This window comes from Falco peregrinus, chromosome 6 (assembly GCF_023634155.1).
Source record: "Falco peregrinus isolate bFalPer1 chromosome 6, bFalPer1.pri, whole genome shotgun sequence".
Lineage (NCBI taxonomy): Eukaryota > Metazoa > Chordata > Aves > Falconiformes > Falconidae > Falco > Falco peregrinus.
The window spans coordinates 91,007,996-91,024,743 of record NC_073726.1 but is presented as its reverse complement, the minus strand read 5'-3'; the positions used below and the strand labels follow the sequence as shown (position 1 = coordinate 91,024,743).

At 47.0% G+C, this 16,748-nt stretch overlaps 1 protein-coding gene across 2 annotated transcripts; it reads left to right on the top strand.

Annotated features, from left to right (window-relative positions):
• Window positions 1–290: 290 nt before the first annotated feature.
• On the top strand, window positions 291–16,339 carry LOC101917376 (tumor necrosis factor receptor superfamily member 1A). 2 transcript variants are annotated; one of them, XM_055808526.1, is made up of 10 exons: window positions 291–459; window positions 9,408–9,609; window positions 9,920–10,048; window positions 10,357–10,500; window positions 12,082–12,163; window positions 12,471–12,538; window positions 12,748–12,870; window positions 13,215–13,252; window positions 14,024–14,183; window positions 14,748–16,339. In XM_055808526.1, exons 1-10 carry the CDS (start codon window positions 421–423, stop codon window positions 15,047–15,049), a joined length of 1,287 nt encoding a protein of 428 aa, XP_055664501.1. In that variant the 5' UTR covers window positions 291–420; the 3' UTR covers window positions 15,050–16,339. The 2 variants fall into 2 exon arrangements, with proteins under 2 accessions (XP_055664501.1, XP_027633623.2); XM_027777822.2 differs by lacking the exon at window positions 291–459 and having other exon boundaries at window positions 9,339–9,609.
• The last annotated feature ends 409 nt before the right edge of the window (window positions 16,340–16,748 follow it).

Below are 16,748 nucleotides of genomic sequence, written 5' to 3'. Positions count from 1 at the left end.
GGGGGAAACGCTCGTGTCCCGGGAGACGCTCAGGTTAGCGCCGGCCGCCTCTCACTCCTTCTCCGGGTGTTCTCTAGCAGCGCCAGCCGCGGTGCACCGTCGCTCCCCGCCGCCGGCTCGCCCGTCGCGGGGTCGGAGAGCTGGCAGCCGGGCGGCGGGGCCGGGCCGCCCCCTTCCCCCCCCCCCGGCCCCTCCCCCCCGCCCGCCGGGCCACCGCCCGCCCTCCCCCCCGCCCGCCGGGCCGCCCCCGTCCCCCCCTCCCCCCGCCCGCCGGGCCACCGCCCGCCGGGCCGCCCCCTTTCCTGCCGCCGGAAGCTCGGCTGGGCTCGGCGCTGCTCCGGCCGGCGCTGGGCAGGGCTGGGACGGCTTCCACGGAAGGCGGGGGGACCCTGCCATGGGGACGTAGCGGGCCGCAGAGCCATGCGCGGCCCGGCGCTGCCCCGCAGCTCGCTGGGGACGGTAAGTGGCGGCGGGGGCATCGCCGCTGCCGACGGGACGGGATCGTGCCCCGTGCCCCGGCGGCGGCTCCGCTCCCGCAGCGGGCCGTTTGCGGAGCTGCGGCCGGTTGCGGGGCTGCGCTGCCCGCCGCCCTTTCGGAGCCGGGCTCCCTCCCTGCCTCCTCGCCGCGGCGGGGCTGCCCGTCGGCCCAGCCCGGCTCGGCGGCTTCTGCTCGCGGGGGGCTTCGCTTTCCCTCACGGCAGCTCCGTGCGGGGGCGGGCGGCGCTGGCGGTGCCGTGTTCTCCCGCCGAGCGGCCGGGTGTGCAGCACGGTGGGGGGCGGCTGGCGCCGGGCTGGCAGGAGGGGTGGGAAGCCGGGGCCGCCATCCCGTGCCCCGCCGGGCAGCGGCGCTGCTGAGGGGAGGCCGGGCCGGAGCCGGCTCCCTGCTCCCGGCTCCCGGCTCCCTGCTCCCTCCTCCCCTCCCCGCCCACCGCCGGGCACCGGGTTCGCCGGCGCCGTTTCCGGGATTTGTCCCCGAGCCAGGGAAAAGGAGGCTGGGTTTACGGGAATGGCGGAGGATTTCCTGCGGCCGTGAGCTGGCGAGGCGCGGGGCCGCGCTGCCGCCGCCGAGCGGGGCCGGGGCCGGGCCGGGCGCGTCGCCGGTGTTAGAAGGGAGCTTTGTTGTCCCTCTGCTGGCGTTTAAGCCAAGATGAGTGGGCTGTACCTGTGCCCCGACACGGATTTGTTTAAAAACAAGTTTAGCTTTGCCGGTAAATCTGCTTGAGTCAATATTTTTAAGCTGTCTGTTGTAATTTTTGGGGTGAAAAAGTTACTTGTCAAAGAAATCCGAGAGTTTCATGAATAACCTGACTGCTGTGGCCACCCACCATCAGCAGCGGCATTTTGAGGCAGTGACAGTAGTGGTAGCATCACGACACAGTTATAAATTCTGATATAAAAGTTACAAGGTCAGACGGTTTATCCCTAAATACCTGGGCACCTGCTTGCAGGCACTCGCATGTGGCTGTGCGGGACACGTAACCTTGGGTTAGCTGTTAATTCGTTGTCAGAAAGTTGTGAGTATGCAACTCCCAAGTTACCTTCTGCAGAAGTTTTATCTCTTTTTGCACTTGGAAGCTTTTGGAAACCAGGTAACACACTTCCAGCTCGCAGTGGCAGGGCAGCAGAGCTGGAACTGTGGAGTAGGAGCGCTTACACCTTGACACTGTGGATCATTTACCATCTCGGCACCTAGGTAGGATACATGAACTATTGACTTACGCATAGATTTCAAACCAGTTAGAAATAGGCTTTTCCAGGTGTGCTGACTTTAGTATAGCAGTGCGCATATTTTGCAGTAATTCAGATACTATATGTGATGTTATTTGTATTATTGGCAATAAAATATACAAAAATATAACTGGATTCCCCAGATTCATTGTATTATCTTCACTTAGATAATATGCTGGAGGAATAGTGTCCTTCAGTGGGATTTCTTTTTTTTTTTTGAGGACATTTTTCCCCTCCTATTTACATGTCATTTCAAGTTCTCACTAACACCGTACTCGCTCATTGCAGATCACATTTATCTTTTCCATAGAATCGATATTTTTTTTTCAGTGTTACAATTCTCACTCTGTTGCATGCCCTTCTATTTTCCATTTACTTTTCATACCATCCTGTGTTTGCTTTCGCATCCTTTCTTACTCCCTTGGTGCCCTGTTTCTAGTTTTCCAGTTCTTGGTTTCCTCTAATTCTTTAAAACTTCCTATAGCTCGTTCCATGCATTTCCTCTTTTTGCGTGTCCTTGGCCTCATTTCCAGGTCCTCCATGTTTTCCCTGTGCACTCCTAACTGTTGCAGTGGAAAAAATGGCAGCTGTCTTCACTGAGGCCAGTGTGGTTTTTGTCTCAAAAAAAAAAAAAAAAGTTTCATTTATTAAAGGCAGTTCAGTTTTATGAAGGAAAAAAGACAAAATAGCCACAAGGGTGCTTCTGGCATTGATTCCTTTTGAAAGGAAAGGGAGGAATTGCAATTTTGAAGTTAGAAGCTGCATTATATAAAAATTGAAAACCAAGCTACCAAGTGCATTGTAAGAAAACTGTTGAGCCTACTGTCCCGTTTCCAGTAGTGGAACCCTTCTGCAAGGGGTTTTGGAGCAAGGCAGGCATAGAGCAATGAGAAATAAAAATACTTTCCTGGCTTCCAGTGATCTGCAACTATAGGAATTCTCAAGTTGAAATGGTGTCTTTCTATTTCAGACCCCTGAGTGTGTTTTTTTCTTCTGCTGATGGGTGTGGTGATTGCTTTTGGAACCCAGACATGTTTCTGGCACCCTCAGCACTCTGGCAGGGAGTCCCACACTTTGCCTAAAGAAGTGCCTCCCTGTATTTGTTCTGAAACTGTCTCCTGCTTGTTTTACGCGATGCTTCTTACTTCTTGCATTGGAAGGGACAGAGAACAGGCATCCGAGTTCACCTTCTCCATGGCATTCATGATTTTAGGGCCCGCTATAGTACCCTCTGCTCAGTTTTCTGTTCTATAGACCAGTATTTTTTAATCATTCCTTTTATGACAGCCAGTCTGTACCACTGATTGTCCTTATTACCTTTCTCTGTATAATATCTGGATTAATTTATATTCTCAGGATTGGGAACCAGAACTGCAGTCTGCGTTCAGTTCTTACGGATTTGTATAATGACATAACAGTGCTCACTGTTTTGCCCTCAAATCCTTTCCTGATAATCTGTAGCACTTGATTGCATTTCTGATTGCTTTCTCCAGCTTGATTCATTCAACTTTTTATCTGCTTATTAAGCTAATTTCAATTTGTTTTTGATGACTGTCAACTTCTAGCTAAATGGAACATGCTGATGTCTGGGTCTGCGCTAATTTCAGTTATGTGGTAATTTTAAGTTCTCACAAGCAATCAGTATTGTTAGTTTGGATGCCTTTCCCTTACTTTTTACTAAGTAATCAATTTTTTGCATTAGCAGTATTATTGGGGCTAAAAGCAGTTTTGTCATTTTGCTCCTCTTTATCCATTTTCTTTAAATGTCACAAAGGTGTTTTGTTTTTATTTGGGGCAGATGTCTTGTGTTCTGTCCCATAATCTTGTCTTCATCCCTGGCTACCCGATTGCTTCCTTTGAACCCTTGGTAACACAGATCTTTCTGTTGTGGTCTTGGGAGCTTGACAGCGAGAAGCACATCTCAAAGCATCATTGCTCTGTTAAAACAAACAAGAGTGTATCAGTTGCAATGAGTAGGGCTCACTCAGCATGTGACAATTACCTGGCTCTTAAAAAATTCACCTAGTGAGTCACTGACAAGGGGTGTGAGTGTGGCTGTGGCACAGCGTGGGCAGGGGCTGAGGACTCGTGCTCTGCTCAAAATCCACTCGGGATTGAAAGGGGAGGCCCCGCAGACCCTTGCCGCAGCTCTTGCTCGGGCAGCGCTCAGCTTCAAGGCTGTGCAGGCTGTACAGCTCTGGAATCAGCCCTGAAGGCAGGCAGGCAAAGCACTGGGCTGTGGGTGGACTCAGGACTCTGACACTGTTCACCACTGTGTCCTCTAAGGAAAAATGAAAAAGTTATTTTCTGCTGGTTGTGGTCACCTACTGACTTTTCCACTCTTTATCTCTGGTGATATGAGGTAAACACTTCTAACTTTATGTACAATAAAGATAGGTACACATTTTGTAATGTGAAGTCCATTATCTTTATAGATAAATCAGTTTTTTATGGTTTTTAAGTTAAGATTTCTAAGGCCTTCTTCATTGCATGAAAGTTATTACCAGTTTCCTGATTTTAGACAAGTGCAGCATTCCTCCATCTGATCTTCAGAAAATGGAGGATTATTTATAATAATAGCTCTTGTATTTTTCTTTTGACCTTTCCAGGTTTTGGTGAGCAATGAGAAAAGCTTCCTGTAAATGTTGCTTCAATACACATTTCTCAATGTGTAAAGCAGAAGTTCTGGTTTCCTGTGCATCTTTGTGTAGCAAACTTAAAATGCAAACCTCAAAGAGCTTTTGGAAATGGCTGAAGCAGTCAAAGATCATCAGGGTAATCTTGCACCCTGATTTCTTTGGTAGCCTGTTACTCTGAATAAGATCTCTATTTTCCTCCACACTTCCAGGCTGGCTAATTTTTATGACTCATCAAAAAGGCTAACAGATGACTAATATGTAAATTACTTGAATATTGGCGTGTATCATGCTGAACTCTTAAGCAAAGGGAAGTTTCTGTTAAGAAATGCTTGAGAAGTTCTAATGACTTGCCATGCCTTTTATTTGCAGGTAGTTCTTTAGTTTAAAAATGGAATTTGCAAAATTGAATTTTTTTTGAGAGAAGCAGTTGAATAAGTTGTTGTTTTGGAAACAATTATTAAATTATTAATGTCAGGTGTGTACAAAAAAGAGTAAGCCTCCTAATCGGATTTTAACAGCACATCTGGATTTATAATGTTGTTTTATTCTGAAAATGTCAGCTTTATCCTTTTGTAACAAGGAGATTTGAACTGAAAATTACTTATTTGGAACTATTCTACAAATTAGCTTAGTGATGGGCAATACTTTGTGAATTGTTTGGAATACTAATACCCGAGCATCTGCTCTAGCAAGTATTGCCTTCCTGTTAGTTCACGTGAACAGGCGTGGGGTGTCAAGGTGCTGTGTGTGTGCAGGAGTAATTTCTCACCTGGCTAATCCCCCCCCTCCCCACTTAGTTTGCTTGCTGTGACTGGCCTTGGTCCTCTCGGGACACCTCTAGGCATCCACTGGCTTTCTACCAGAGGGGTAGAAAGAGGGAGTCTTGCTCCCAACAAAACCCTCTCTGTCCTCTTCTCTGTCATACTGTCATACCTGTGTGTCACTGTACCTGCTTTGGGGGCTTGTGTAGCGCTTTTTTCCCCACTGTAGCTATCTGGCAGTAAGTTGCTGACATGAGACATAAGAAGGACCTGGGGCTGCTTCATATCCAAGGAGAATGTGTGGGGCATATAGCTGTCACCAGGAGGGGTGGAATCATTTAAGGAAGCAGCATTCTGGTTTTTATCTGCTGTGTTTTGTTTATTTCTGCAGCAGTTTCAGAAATAAAACCTAGAGTTTCTGCTGACTTTTTTTTTTTTCCTGGGCAGTCCCCGCTCACTAAAAACGTGAAACACCGGTGTGCATGATGTGGTTTGGTGGTTTCAATTATCATTTGGCTTAGGTAATGCACGCTGTCCACTTCTCTATGCAGTATTGGTTAGTGGATGCTTGTTCTTTCTCCTGGCAAGTGGAATCAGAGCATGTTATAAATGTAACAATGGAAAGTCACCTTATTTCAGTTGTAGAAGACCTTTAAACTGCCTTGGTGAGCAGCGATCAGTGACTTGAGGCTTCAGGGTTTGGTAAATGGGGCTACGTCTGGCTGGCGCCTGGTGGCCAGCGGTGCCCCTCAGGGCTCAGTGCTACGGCCGGTTCTGGTCAGTGTGTTTATCAGTGATCTGGGGGCAGGAGCTGACCACACCAGTTTGCTGATGGTACCGAACTGGGAGGTGCTGTTGACTCTCCTGAGGGACAAGAGGCCTTGCAGAGGGATCTGGGTAGATTGGAGCCTTGGGCTGTGGCTGATGGGATGAAATCCAGCAAGTCCCAGTGGCGGATTCTGCACTTGGGATGGAGCAGCACCGGGCACAAGTGTGAACTGGGAGGGGAGTGGCTGCAGAGCAGCCCTGCAGCAGGGGCTCCGGGGTGCTGGTGGGCAGCAGGCTCAGGATCGGTCAGCAGTGTGCCCTGGCAGCCACGGGCAACCCGCACCCGGGGGTGCATCACACGCAGCATCACCGGCCGGGCAAGGGAGCCGGTCACCCCGCTGTGCCCAGCCTCGGCGCGGCCTCGCCCTGAGCGCCGGGGGCAGGTCTGGGCCCCGCCGTTTCAGAAGGACGGGAAGGTCCTCGAAGGTGCCCAGAGGAGGGACCAAAGCTGGTGAAAGGGCCGCAGGGCTCGTGTCCTGTGAGGAGCGGCTGGGGACTTGGGGCCTGTCTGGTTTGGAGCGAAGGGGGCTGAGGGGCGACCCCATGGCGCTCTGCAGCTCCCTGGGGAGGGGAGGTGGAGAGGGAGGTGCTGAGCTCTTCTCCCTGGGGTCCAGCGACGGGACACGCGGGAGCGGTTCAGAGCTGAGACTGGACACGAGGAAGCCTTTCGTCACCCAGAGGTGGCCAGGCGCTGGGACAGGCTTCCGAGAGAGGTGGTGGCTGCCCCGAGCCTGGCGGGGGGTGAGGCCTTTGGTCAGAGCCCTTACCACCACCTGCAGCGTGTGGTCAGCCCTGCAGTGGCCAGGCCGTGGGGCTGGGTGGCCGCCGAGGTCCCTCCCAGCTGGAACAGGCTATTCTATTCTAATTTCACATATTTCCTGAATTTTATGAAGTCTGTCATTGGTAAAAATCTGTATACTGCTGAAGGGCTTGGGGAGCTGCTTAAGGTGATGGTGTGTGGTTTTTTGCTTGGTTTTAGGTTTTTTGCCATGTGAATGATTTTTCTGGAAGGCCGAGTCACTGGTTCGTGAATCACTTGTGGTCTGTGACTCTTTGTTCCTCAGATTTTGATCAGTAATAATGTGTTAATTCTGGTTTGATTACACTTGCAGACACACTTTTGTTCAATCTGATAAAACTGAAAATACCTTTCCTGTTTTCTTTGGGTTTTGAAGGTGTATCTGACTAATTTTCTATGTATTTTTAGCTTGATCTTTGGAGCTTTCCTCTGTTGTTTCTGTTGCTGACTTATCTGTCTTACGAGTCGATTGTATAGATTCTTATATCTGGGGATTAATCATTGCCTAGAGAATCAGGATTGTTTTATTTTGGCTGTCAGACCATTTGTGTGAATTATCTGTTGTTTTCCTGCAAGTGGTCAATCTTTTAAGACTGTCAGCTGCTGAAAACAAGTTTTATTTCTTACTGAGTTGTTGGAGTGCTTGCATTTATCCTGTGGTCAGCTAATGAAGTCTCAAATGATAGCTATTTAAATATGTGGTTTGTTTTGGTTTTTTTTTTCCTTTTTTGTTCCCCCTGTTCATCTGGTCTATTGCATATGTCTTTGACAGTGCTGTCTGAAAAATGGGGGTTTTGCTTTGTCAGAGTTGCAAAGTCCTATCCTTCCTGAGGTTTTAAGTTGCTTTCATGTATGTACCTTTTCTCCCCAAGGCTTTTTAAGAGAGAAACAGGACAGTGTGGGGCTGTCATAGCCATCTTATTTTGTGTATCTTTTCCTAAGCTTGCAACCACAAAATTGGTATCAGCATTGTGGTTTACCCTTACTGGTTTACTTTGCTTTTGCTACAAGTCTCCTAGCTGAAAAAGCAAAAAGAAGCAGAACTCTAAAGCTGTGCCCATGTAGTTAAGCATCTTGCCACTTTAAAAAAGGCAAGCTGGAAAACATTACAACATAGGGAAGTTGGTGCAGTAAAAGTGTGAGGTTGTATGGACGGGGTGGGGTGGTATTTATTTGCATGCACACACACACGCAAAAAAGTTGATTTTCAGGCATTCACATGATCTGATGCATAGACTGCATTGGCACGCACTCCTCACGACATACTTGGGAGCACCAACATGTGTATGTCCAGATGGTGTGGCCAGGATCACTTGTGTGCAGTGCAGATGATGAGGCATGCTGGCTGTCAAGTCTTCATCGTGCTTCTGGGGTTCTTCATGGCACCACAAACTAGTTTTTGGACAAGTCCATCAAACCCTTTGGGAGTAATCAGCTGGGTTTGCTCCATGGAAACTTGCTGACTTGACGTTCCATAAATTTTGGGCCAAGTTGTTTCCCGGTTTTGTTTTTTCTTTAACCTTTTTGGGTTTTTATGGTGGTTTTTTTTCCTTGCCTGAACACATGCTTGAAATATATGCCTAAGGTCTGTTTTTCTGTTGGGCCAACAGGCAAAGGAATTGTGTTTGTGATATGGTGCAATCTCATTACTGTCCTCCTGGTCTTTTGCTGATGAGTCATCTATGCTGTGGTCTTACCACAGTGTAGACCTTTTGGCCATGTCATAAACAGCACATTTCTCAATTTCACTGTTGGGAATAATGTCCTGAAAACAATGTCCAGGGAATGGTGTCTTTCATTGTTGGCATAGGCTGTTCTTTTAACCCTTTGCTCTGCTGTTCCTTCCCGCATGTGTGTGTACACACACTCATGCTGTCTTACAGTCATACTGCAGTCACGCCAATTTTAATATTTCTGTTAACATTCTTGATAAGTCCTCTTCAAAATGAAAAACCAGCAAGTAAATCTTAAAGGAATTAGAAAAAACCCACCGCATTTCTGTGGCAGACTGTTCAGACTGAGTGTTAACAGCTGCAGTTTAAGAGGAAGAATGTATGTTTGACAGGGAGAGAAGTTGAAAACCTAACTTTCCCACGGTTCTAGGGCTGGCTTGCTCTGGAGGAGTTTTGGAATGTTTTCTGTACTTTGCATGCAGTGAGATCCCCCTCTGCTGCCTTATTCCAGACTTCACATCTGGTTTATTTATTTGATAGAACTGCAAGTACTGGATACTTCCTTCTTTCTGGATCTGTTGCTGGATGGGCAGTCTGCCTTCCTTCCTTAATAAAAACATTCCCTTGCTCTTGAGAAACTTTCTTGCAAGTTGCAGGATTTTCAAGGCATTTCATCTACAAATTACACATCACAAAAAGTATTTTCTTTATATACAATTAATTTGTCATAGAGACCATTATGTTGCATTTATTAATATAACAGATGACAGGCATGGGTTGTTCGGGGTTTTTTTGGTAAATAATTTCCCCACACACTTGTCAGTGGAGGGTTCTGATGACAGAATTGGTTAAGTCAATTGAACTCGCTGTTATAGCAAGATTTCATTGTAAGTGCTGAAGTCAGCTGTGCAGTCTGCAAGAGGATATGATGTTTTCTGACCTTGTTTCTCTCCCTCTTTCTTGCCCTCTGTATTTACAGGTTATCCTAACATTTGTCTGTGTGTTGACAAAGGAATCTGTAGAAATTGCTCCAGTGCCATATACACTGCAAGTCCATCGGGTAGCTTTGGATGGAAGAGACCCCTCTAACCCTTTGAGGAGAGAAAAGAGGCAGGTGCAGTGTCAACTGGGACAGTACCTACATCCCAGAGAGACCCACTGCTGCATGAGGTGCCATGCAGGTATGTAAAATAAGTATAGTAATAGTGACCTTCACCTTAGAGGTGTTTCACTGTCCTGTGCTCTCAAACTGTCTCTGTCCTGCCAGCTACATCAGTGCTCCCTTTCCTTGGTACTTATCCCTACCCAGATAAATTCTCATTCCTTGTCTTTTCTTTTGGACTCTGTGTCCTTCATGCTGTTGACAGCAAGCATACTTGGTCCTTACATCATCAGCTCCAGAGTTTCTCTTGAGGAATCAGTGACTCCTATCCTCCCTAAGACAATGTGTTTGCCTTCCTGTCAGAGCTCTGTTGAATGATTTTCTTGCAGGTACCTACAAGGCGAAAGACTGTGATCGGCCTGACCAGGCACCTGTCTGTCTTCCGTGTGCTAATGGCACATTCACAGCTGTTGATAACACCATGTCTAAATGCTTCCAGTGCACACATTGCCGTACAGGTGAGTTATCTACAGAACCTGAGGGAAATGGGTGGGAGTGGCGGGTGGGAGGTTGGAGGGGATGGCAAGGTGAGTGAGGAAGCTGGGAAAAGTACAATTGAATGGGCAAAAGGACAGTGTATGGGAAGGGATTGGGAACAGCAGGAATAACAGTTAGCAAATTACTACAGTCTGATACACAGTTTGCACACCTTTTTGGCCTTTTTCTGGAAGGTTAGGGGATAATAATACCTGTCGTCGTAACAGTGCTCTTTCAGTTGAAGGTGAAGGAAGAGGTTGGAATAATCATTTCTTCTTTCCTTCCTCAGAATTCCAGCAGATAGTAGAGACCCCCTGCACCCCAAAGCAAGATACTGTATGCGGCTGTCGGAAGAATCAGTATCAGATTGGCCCATCTGATCTCTTCCAGTGTAGGAACTGCAGCTTGTGTGTCAATGGGATTATTGCCAACTGTGAGTATGGCATGGATATGGCTCCAGTATGGACATACTGTACTAGGGTAGTCGTTAACAGTCCTCTGTTCACTTGCTGATACTGTAGCACCTTGACCTGAAGTGATTGTAGTTTTGGAACAACTGTTGCTTTTGTCTGTGCCCTTTTCCCATTTTTTGCCTGCCTTGGCATCAATCCCTATTTTCTATCACGGGTTTTTCCTTCCTTTTGTTCTTGAATGGTTTCTTGGGTTTTGGCTGTTGTGAGGAGATACTTTCTACTTGATTTTGGTACGTCTGCCTTGCACGTACAAGGTCTTTATGTTCTAGAGCAGACTTCCCCCTCGCCTTCCTTTTTTGTCTTCTGATGCTCATTGCGTTTCCCTCACCAGCTCCTGGAAGCACTTTGAGTACAATGGCTGAAAATACTGTTGGTTCCAGTGCTCAGCTGAACCGCTTGCCAGTCGGTTGCTGAACACCACAGTGTACTGTGCAGTGTTTTAAAGTAAAGAGCTTCTCAAGTAATGCTGAACTGTACCCAGTGGCATTGGGCATGATCTGGGGATGGTGCAGGCGTCTGAGAGAAGTACCTGTGTCAGATGTCCCAAGCTGCCTCATCTCCAGTCAAGAATCAGAGATCTTAATGAAATACTGCTTGCTGCCCTCCACTTTGTGCTGCAGTCTAATTCTGTTCGTGTCCCGTAAATGCTGCTTACCTTGTCCTGAAGCTATCCCTTCTTTGCAAATTCTGCTCCTTGTGATCCCTTTCCCATCTCTTACCCTGCCTAGCGTGAGGTTTGCTGTCTCTCTGGTGAATGTGTTCCCTCTGGTGCTCAGTAATCTATCTTGTCACAGTTTCCATGCTTGTGTTTATCCTCCAGGGTCATCATCGTATGCTGCCCTTCAGCAGTTTTCTTCCCTCTTGGCTGATGTAGAACAGTTTTAGTCCTGTCCCTCTCTTGCCAGAGAACGCATGCTGCTTGTTCTGGTACCTTTTTCCCTCCCCCTCATGCACCTTAATGTCTTTCTATTGCTATTCTTGTCTGCTCCTCCCCACACCTATTTTACTTGGTCTCCATACTGTGACTTGCTTAGAAGCAATAGCTCTTTCCTTTCTTATCCCTTGCACTCGCAGCATAGCAGATCACAAGAGTGGATATGTGTCCCATGGGTTGAAGTGATTTCTCCCTGCCATGAACTGACTTCCTCACCAGTCCCAGCTGCTCAGGGACCACTTCTCCCTTATTTTTGCCTGACTAATGTGATTTCCCCTTCCTGTCACACTTGAACTTGAGTGACTTTCCCTGCTTTTGTGCTGGAACTGTCATTATCTGTTAGACCAATTTCAGCTGCACTGTAATTTTAGACCCTTTCCAAGCCTCTACAGAGGTCCCTGACCTATCAGGACAGTGGAACTGTTATTTTTCTTTTTCTCCTTCCCCCAGCTCTGTCCTCAAACATAGACCTAATCCTCTATCTTTTTCAGTAGCAGTTCTGAAGGCTCAAAGAGGGATAGTCTCCCACCCGTCTTGGAGTGGATTTCTGTCCTTTTGTTTTTTTCTCTGTCCAGAATACAGCAATGGTTTCTTCTTTTCTCTACAGGTTCAAAGAACAAAGACACAATTTGCAGGTGTAAGCCTCGATTCTTCTTGACACTTAGTAATGTTTGCAAGCCTTGCAACAGGTGAGGTTTATTTTTTTCTCTGTCTGCTCCTCCACTGAGTAGGAGAGACAGCAGACACAAGCCTCACAGGGGGAGGAAATTTTCCTCAAGGCTCTTTACAACATTCTGCCTTTCTGGCGCAATCAGGTCTTCCCCTCTGCCACCCCCAGTCTTCTGAATGTAGGCATCAGCCTACTAAAATCCCAGTCACAGGCCACACTGCATTGCTTTGCTTTGCAGGCTCATCTTAACTTGTCTGTTACTCAGGATTGTTACAAATGGCTGCCGTTTCATTTCACAGTCGCTCACCTCTGATTTGCTCTTTCAGCTGCATTGGAGAAGAATGCTTGCAGTGTCATAGCCCAGTGACTACCTCACCGACTTCATCTGGGCTGAGTGAGTACTGTGGGAACTGAGGGGCAGTGAAATCTTTTCAGTGTGGGCTTTTGTTCTGTTAGTGCCTTTTGTAAAGTGTTACTTTCTCCACTCTCTCAAACTGCTATTCTTTTTCTGCAGTTTGCTTGTCTTCACTTGCTGTTCTTCCTCTAGCACCTACCACCTTCTTTCTCAGTCACTCACTCATTTGCCCTCTTCCTTTTGTCCAGATGTGAGCCTTGTCCTTGGCATCATTGTTGCAATATTTGGAGTTATCTCTGTCCTCTACATTGTAAATAAAGTAGTGAAGCTGGTCCAGGAAAATGGGATAGCGTCATCTTTCTACTCCTGTGGTGAGTACAGCCGCAAATGCAGTGATATGAATTGGGATAGACATCGCTCTCTGTGTGATGTGTATGTGCACACGTGTGAGGGGAAAGAGGGGGATCCCGTTTCTCTGCTTTGTTGCAAGGCCAGAGGAACACAGGAACTTGACAGCAGAGCTTATTGGTGCAGTTCTTACAACTCTGCATCCATGCCCATAACTGTGACTGAGAGGGCATGTGAGCTCATTGCTGGGGGATCTGCATGTGCCCTTTTTGAGGGCAGGATTTTGCATAGCTGCTTTGCCGTTTTCTCTGGGATGAGAGGAAGTGAAAATAATTCCTGCTTTCTTTTCTCTTTTTTTCCTTTAAAGTTTCTTTGCCGCAGACAACCAAAGAGCCAGTATCTGAGGTGAGCAAGATGATGAGTATAAGAACTTTTCCTTCTGCTTTCAACTGTGTTAGTCTGGGATCCAGAGTAACATTTTTCCCTGTGGGCTGTTTTCAGCCCTTGTATTTTCAAATGAGCTGAGTAATAGGGCTGTTTAATTCAGAAGTCTTTTCCTGTAGAGGGTGGAGTCATTAACATTTTACATGCCCTCTTCTACAGGATGCTGCTCAAACTCCTGGCTTTTTGCTTTTTTTTTCTTTCTGGATGTATTTTTTTTTCAGCTAGCTGGTACTTAATTCCTTTTTCTCTATATACACCAGACTTGGAGGATTTAGCTCATTTTACTTCAGATCTTGACCCCACAAGCCTCTCAGTGCTGCTTCACAGTGTGTTTTTGTGTCCAGTGTTGTACTGCAATTAAGAGGGCCCAAACAGTAGCTGAGATGAGGTTTCCACAGCCTTACAGAGAAGGCTGGTGGGAAAGGTGGCATGTTGAGCTTCTAGAATGGTGGTGATTTCCGGTCCCAGCCTTACCTGATTTTGTAAAGAAATACTTTTTTCCAGACTTCTGTGTTTTGATGCCAAAAAGGAGTTAAACTTCCTGGGTTCTGCTGGAAAGAGATGTTTGGTGCCTTCTGCTCCAACAAGGCATATAGGAAGAATTAAAACCTCAGCAGTTGCTCCCCACCTAGCTTGGATAAATTTTACTATATAAAGCTAGAGGTTCTTTGCAGGAGACGGGTGTATTGTGCTGCTGTGGGTGATTCTGGACTAAGAAAATGTGTCTTTCAGGCTGAGGTAAAAAGAAGTGAAGTCTCCATCCTTGTTTCTGAGTCCCAGAAGGAAACAGAATTGCTGGTGAATGCAACACCACCACCTGCGCCTCTGCTGCAGAGTTCCCATGAATTACCAGACTGTGTCAGACCTGCCAGGAAGACGCAGCTTCCAGGCAGTAAGTGAAACTCCCCCCATCCTTCCCTCTTTCCCCTGGCAAACAAGAACCTGATTATGCAGATGCAGCTAGGAGGATGTTGAACAGCCCTTACCTGGTGTGCACGACCTGTGTGTATACTTCATGCATGGCACAGTACAAAGCGAGAAGCATGCCCAGAGCCTGCCAGGCTGTATATGCTAAACACCTGTGCAAGACTTTTCTGTTCTCCCTTTTCCCTAGTAGCAAAATAGATTGTCATATGTGGCAACATGCTGTCAGTCTTGGTGCCTCTGGGATGGTGACCCAAGGCATCCTTTTTGCAGGAGTGTGGCAGCAAGGCCCTAAGCATGCATGCCCAGCTCTGCTCATAACCTTACACAAGAGCATATGGAAGCATCCCTGTTGCTTTTTGAGGGGTAAGGGCAAGTCTGGACATCACACAAGTCTGTGTGACTGCTTAATAGAAGACCTACACAGGAGGGGTAATACCTGATCCCAAGGCACCATCCAGCCTTGGATTATTTGCATTTTCCTTGAGGCTGCAGAACTCTGGTTTTCACACTTTTTCTTCTCTTTTCACAGACCCTGCTATTCTCTACACTGTAGTCGATCACGTACCACCATCTCGGTGGAAAGAGTTTGTGAGGCGTCTGGGTCTGAGTGACTGTGATCTAGAGCGAATTGAGATGGAACATCGACGTTTACGAGATGCCCAGTATGAAATGCTTAGACTGTGGAAACTGCAGATGGGCCATGCTGCAACTGTGGAGCGCATCAGCTGTGTTCTTAACCACATGGAGCTGAGTGGCTGCAGTGAAGCTGTTCAAGAGGCTTTGCTAAACCAGAACTCTCCTCAGCCTTGCAGCCTCCACAGCCATCTTTAATCTGTTCTGCTTTGGTTGCCCTGTTAAGAGAGAGGATCATAACTCCCTTTTCTGTCTTCCTTTTCCCGTATCTCCCAATCTTTCTAACACTCCTTAGCTGGGTTTGTTGGAGGTGGCAGCAGATCATGCTGGAGGAAGGCTGAGGCTTGCTTCTCAGCCACCATGTAACTCAACACCGTTAAGCCAAGACAGACTTCTGCAACAACTCCTTTCCCAAGGTGGGAAAGCATCTCATAAAGTGAGGTGTGAACTCAGACCAAGATGGAAACGGGAGCTCAGAGTGACTTGATCAGCTGCTTGATGGACAAATTGTTGCTGAAACAGATGCTCCACCCACCATGTGCTGGGTAAACTTCTAGGATGACTTGGTTAAGCTGGCTGTTTGGGTGGTAAAGTACTCGCTGACTTTTTGCAGATCTGTTTTTCTGCAAGATCAGACAGTTGAACTGGCTCACATTGCAGCCCTGTGATTGCTAAACCTGACTCAAGGGAAGTGGTGGGAGGATGTGCCTCCTGCTGCGAGCGGGGGAAGATTGCCCCCTTTTGGTATCGGCTAGTTTCGCTGTGGCAAAAGAATTAAGCGATCCAGAAGTGGTGGCTCATGAGAAACAACGGGAGGATGTTACTCTTTCCACACCCCCATTTCCCTCAAGTTCAAGAGGAATAAGGATTCCAGGCCAGTGAGTCAGATGAGAGGGTTGGTGCTTTTTTTCTCAAACTTTTTTTTTCCCTGTAACTAGAAACCATGTAAGATAGCATTAACAAAACACCTGCCTGCGTGTCTGTCCAAGTGCAGAGTGGGAAGGAATGCGTGCGTGCAGCTCGGTGAGAAGGTACCTGTGTACCTGGTAGTGTGAGTGCCTCTGCAGACCTGTGCTTGCACACAGGTCAGGAGGCTTGTGTCTACTTGCTTATCTATCTCTAAACGATTTGCTGAATCTGATCTGATTGCAAATGGGACTGTGTATGTGTACATATATATAAAAATACACATATATATGTGTATCTTAGCAACTGTTGAATAACTTCACACTACTACCTGGACTGCATTCTGTGACTGCTACTTGAGTGTGAGAGCCATTCAGTACTATCTCCAGGTTCTCTCCATCACTTTCTCACAGGTGTTACCCTGGGTGAAGCAGAAGTAGCAAAAATCAATTAGCCTGCATCAGGTGCAGGTTGTCCACACATTTGTAACGTGGATGTTTTTCTTTAGTCTCATCCCTTGACCACAGAGGAGCTTTCTATTGTAAATACACTAAATGCTCTGAATTAAAATTCCTATTTTTACCTCTGCCTTCATTCTGGTTTTGTCCATATCAACTTCTGTGACTGTGGGTGGGGGCAGAGAAAGGGGAATAACTTCCAGAAGTGGCAAGAGTGGCTGGCTTGATGGTCTGATGAATTTTTTTTTTAAAAAACCCAAGTTTTACAAACTTTAGTGTATACAGCTTAGCTGCCCTCAAGTCACAGGAAGCTGGCTGAGGGCAGTAAGTAGGACTTAAATTAAATCTGGTTGCAGGTCGCAGGTAATTCAAGAGTCGGAGGGGATGCTAGCGTCTTTAAAGTGAATTTTAATCACTATACAATGAATAATTTTGATTTGTATTTGGCTTTTTAAAGAGAAGAATATCTTTAAACAAAAGAATAGTAATAGATTTTTACTTACAGAAGCCTGATTTTGCCTGGGGAACCAAAG

Coding starts and splice junctions, on each gene's coding strand:
- LOC101917376 (XM_027777822.2), top strand. CDS start 9,354: ATGATGTTTTCTGACCTTGTTTCTCTCCCTCTTTCTTGCCCTCTGTAT. Junction 10,501..12,081: donor CAATGGGATTATTGCCAACT/GTGAGTATGGCA, acceptor TTTTCTCTACAG/GTTCAAAGAACAAAGACACA. Junction 12,164..12,470: donor GTTTGCAAGCCTTGCAACAG/GTGAGGTTTATT, acceptor TTGCTCTTTCAG/CTGCATTGGAGAAGAATGCT.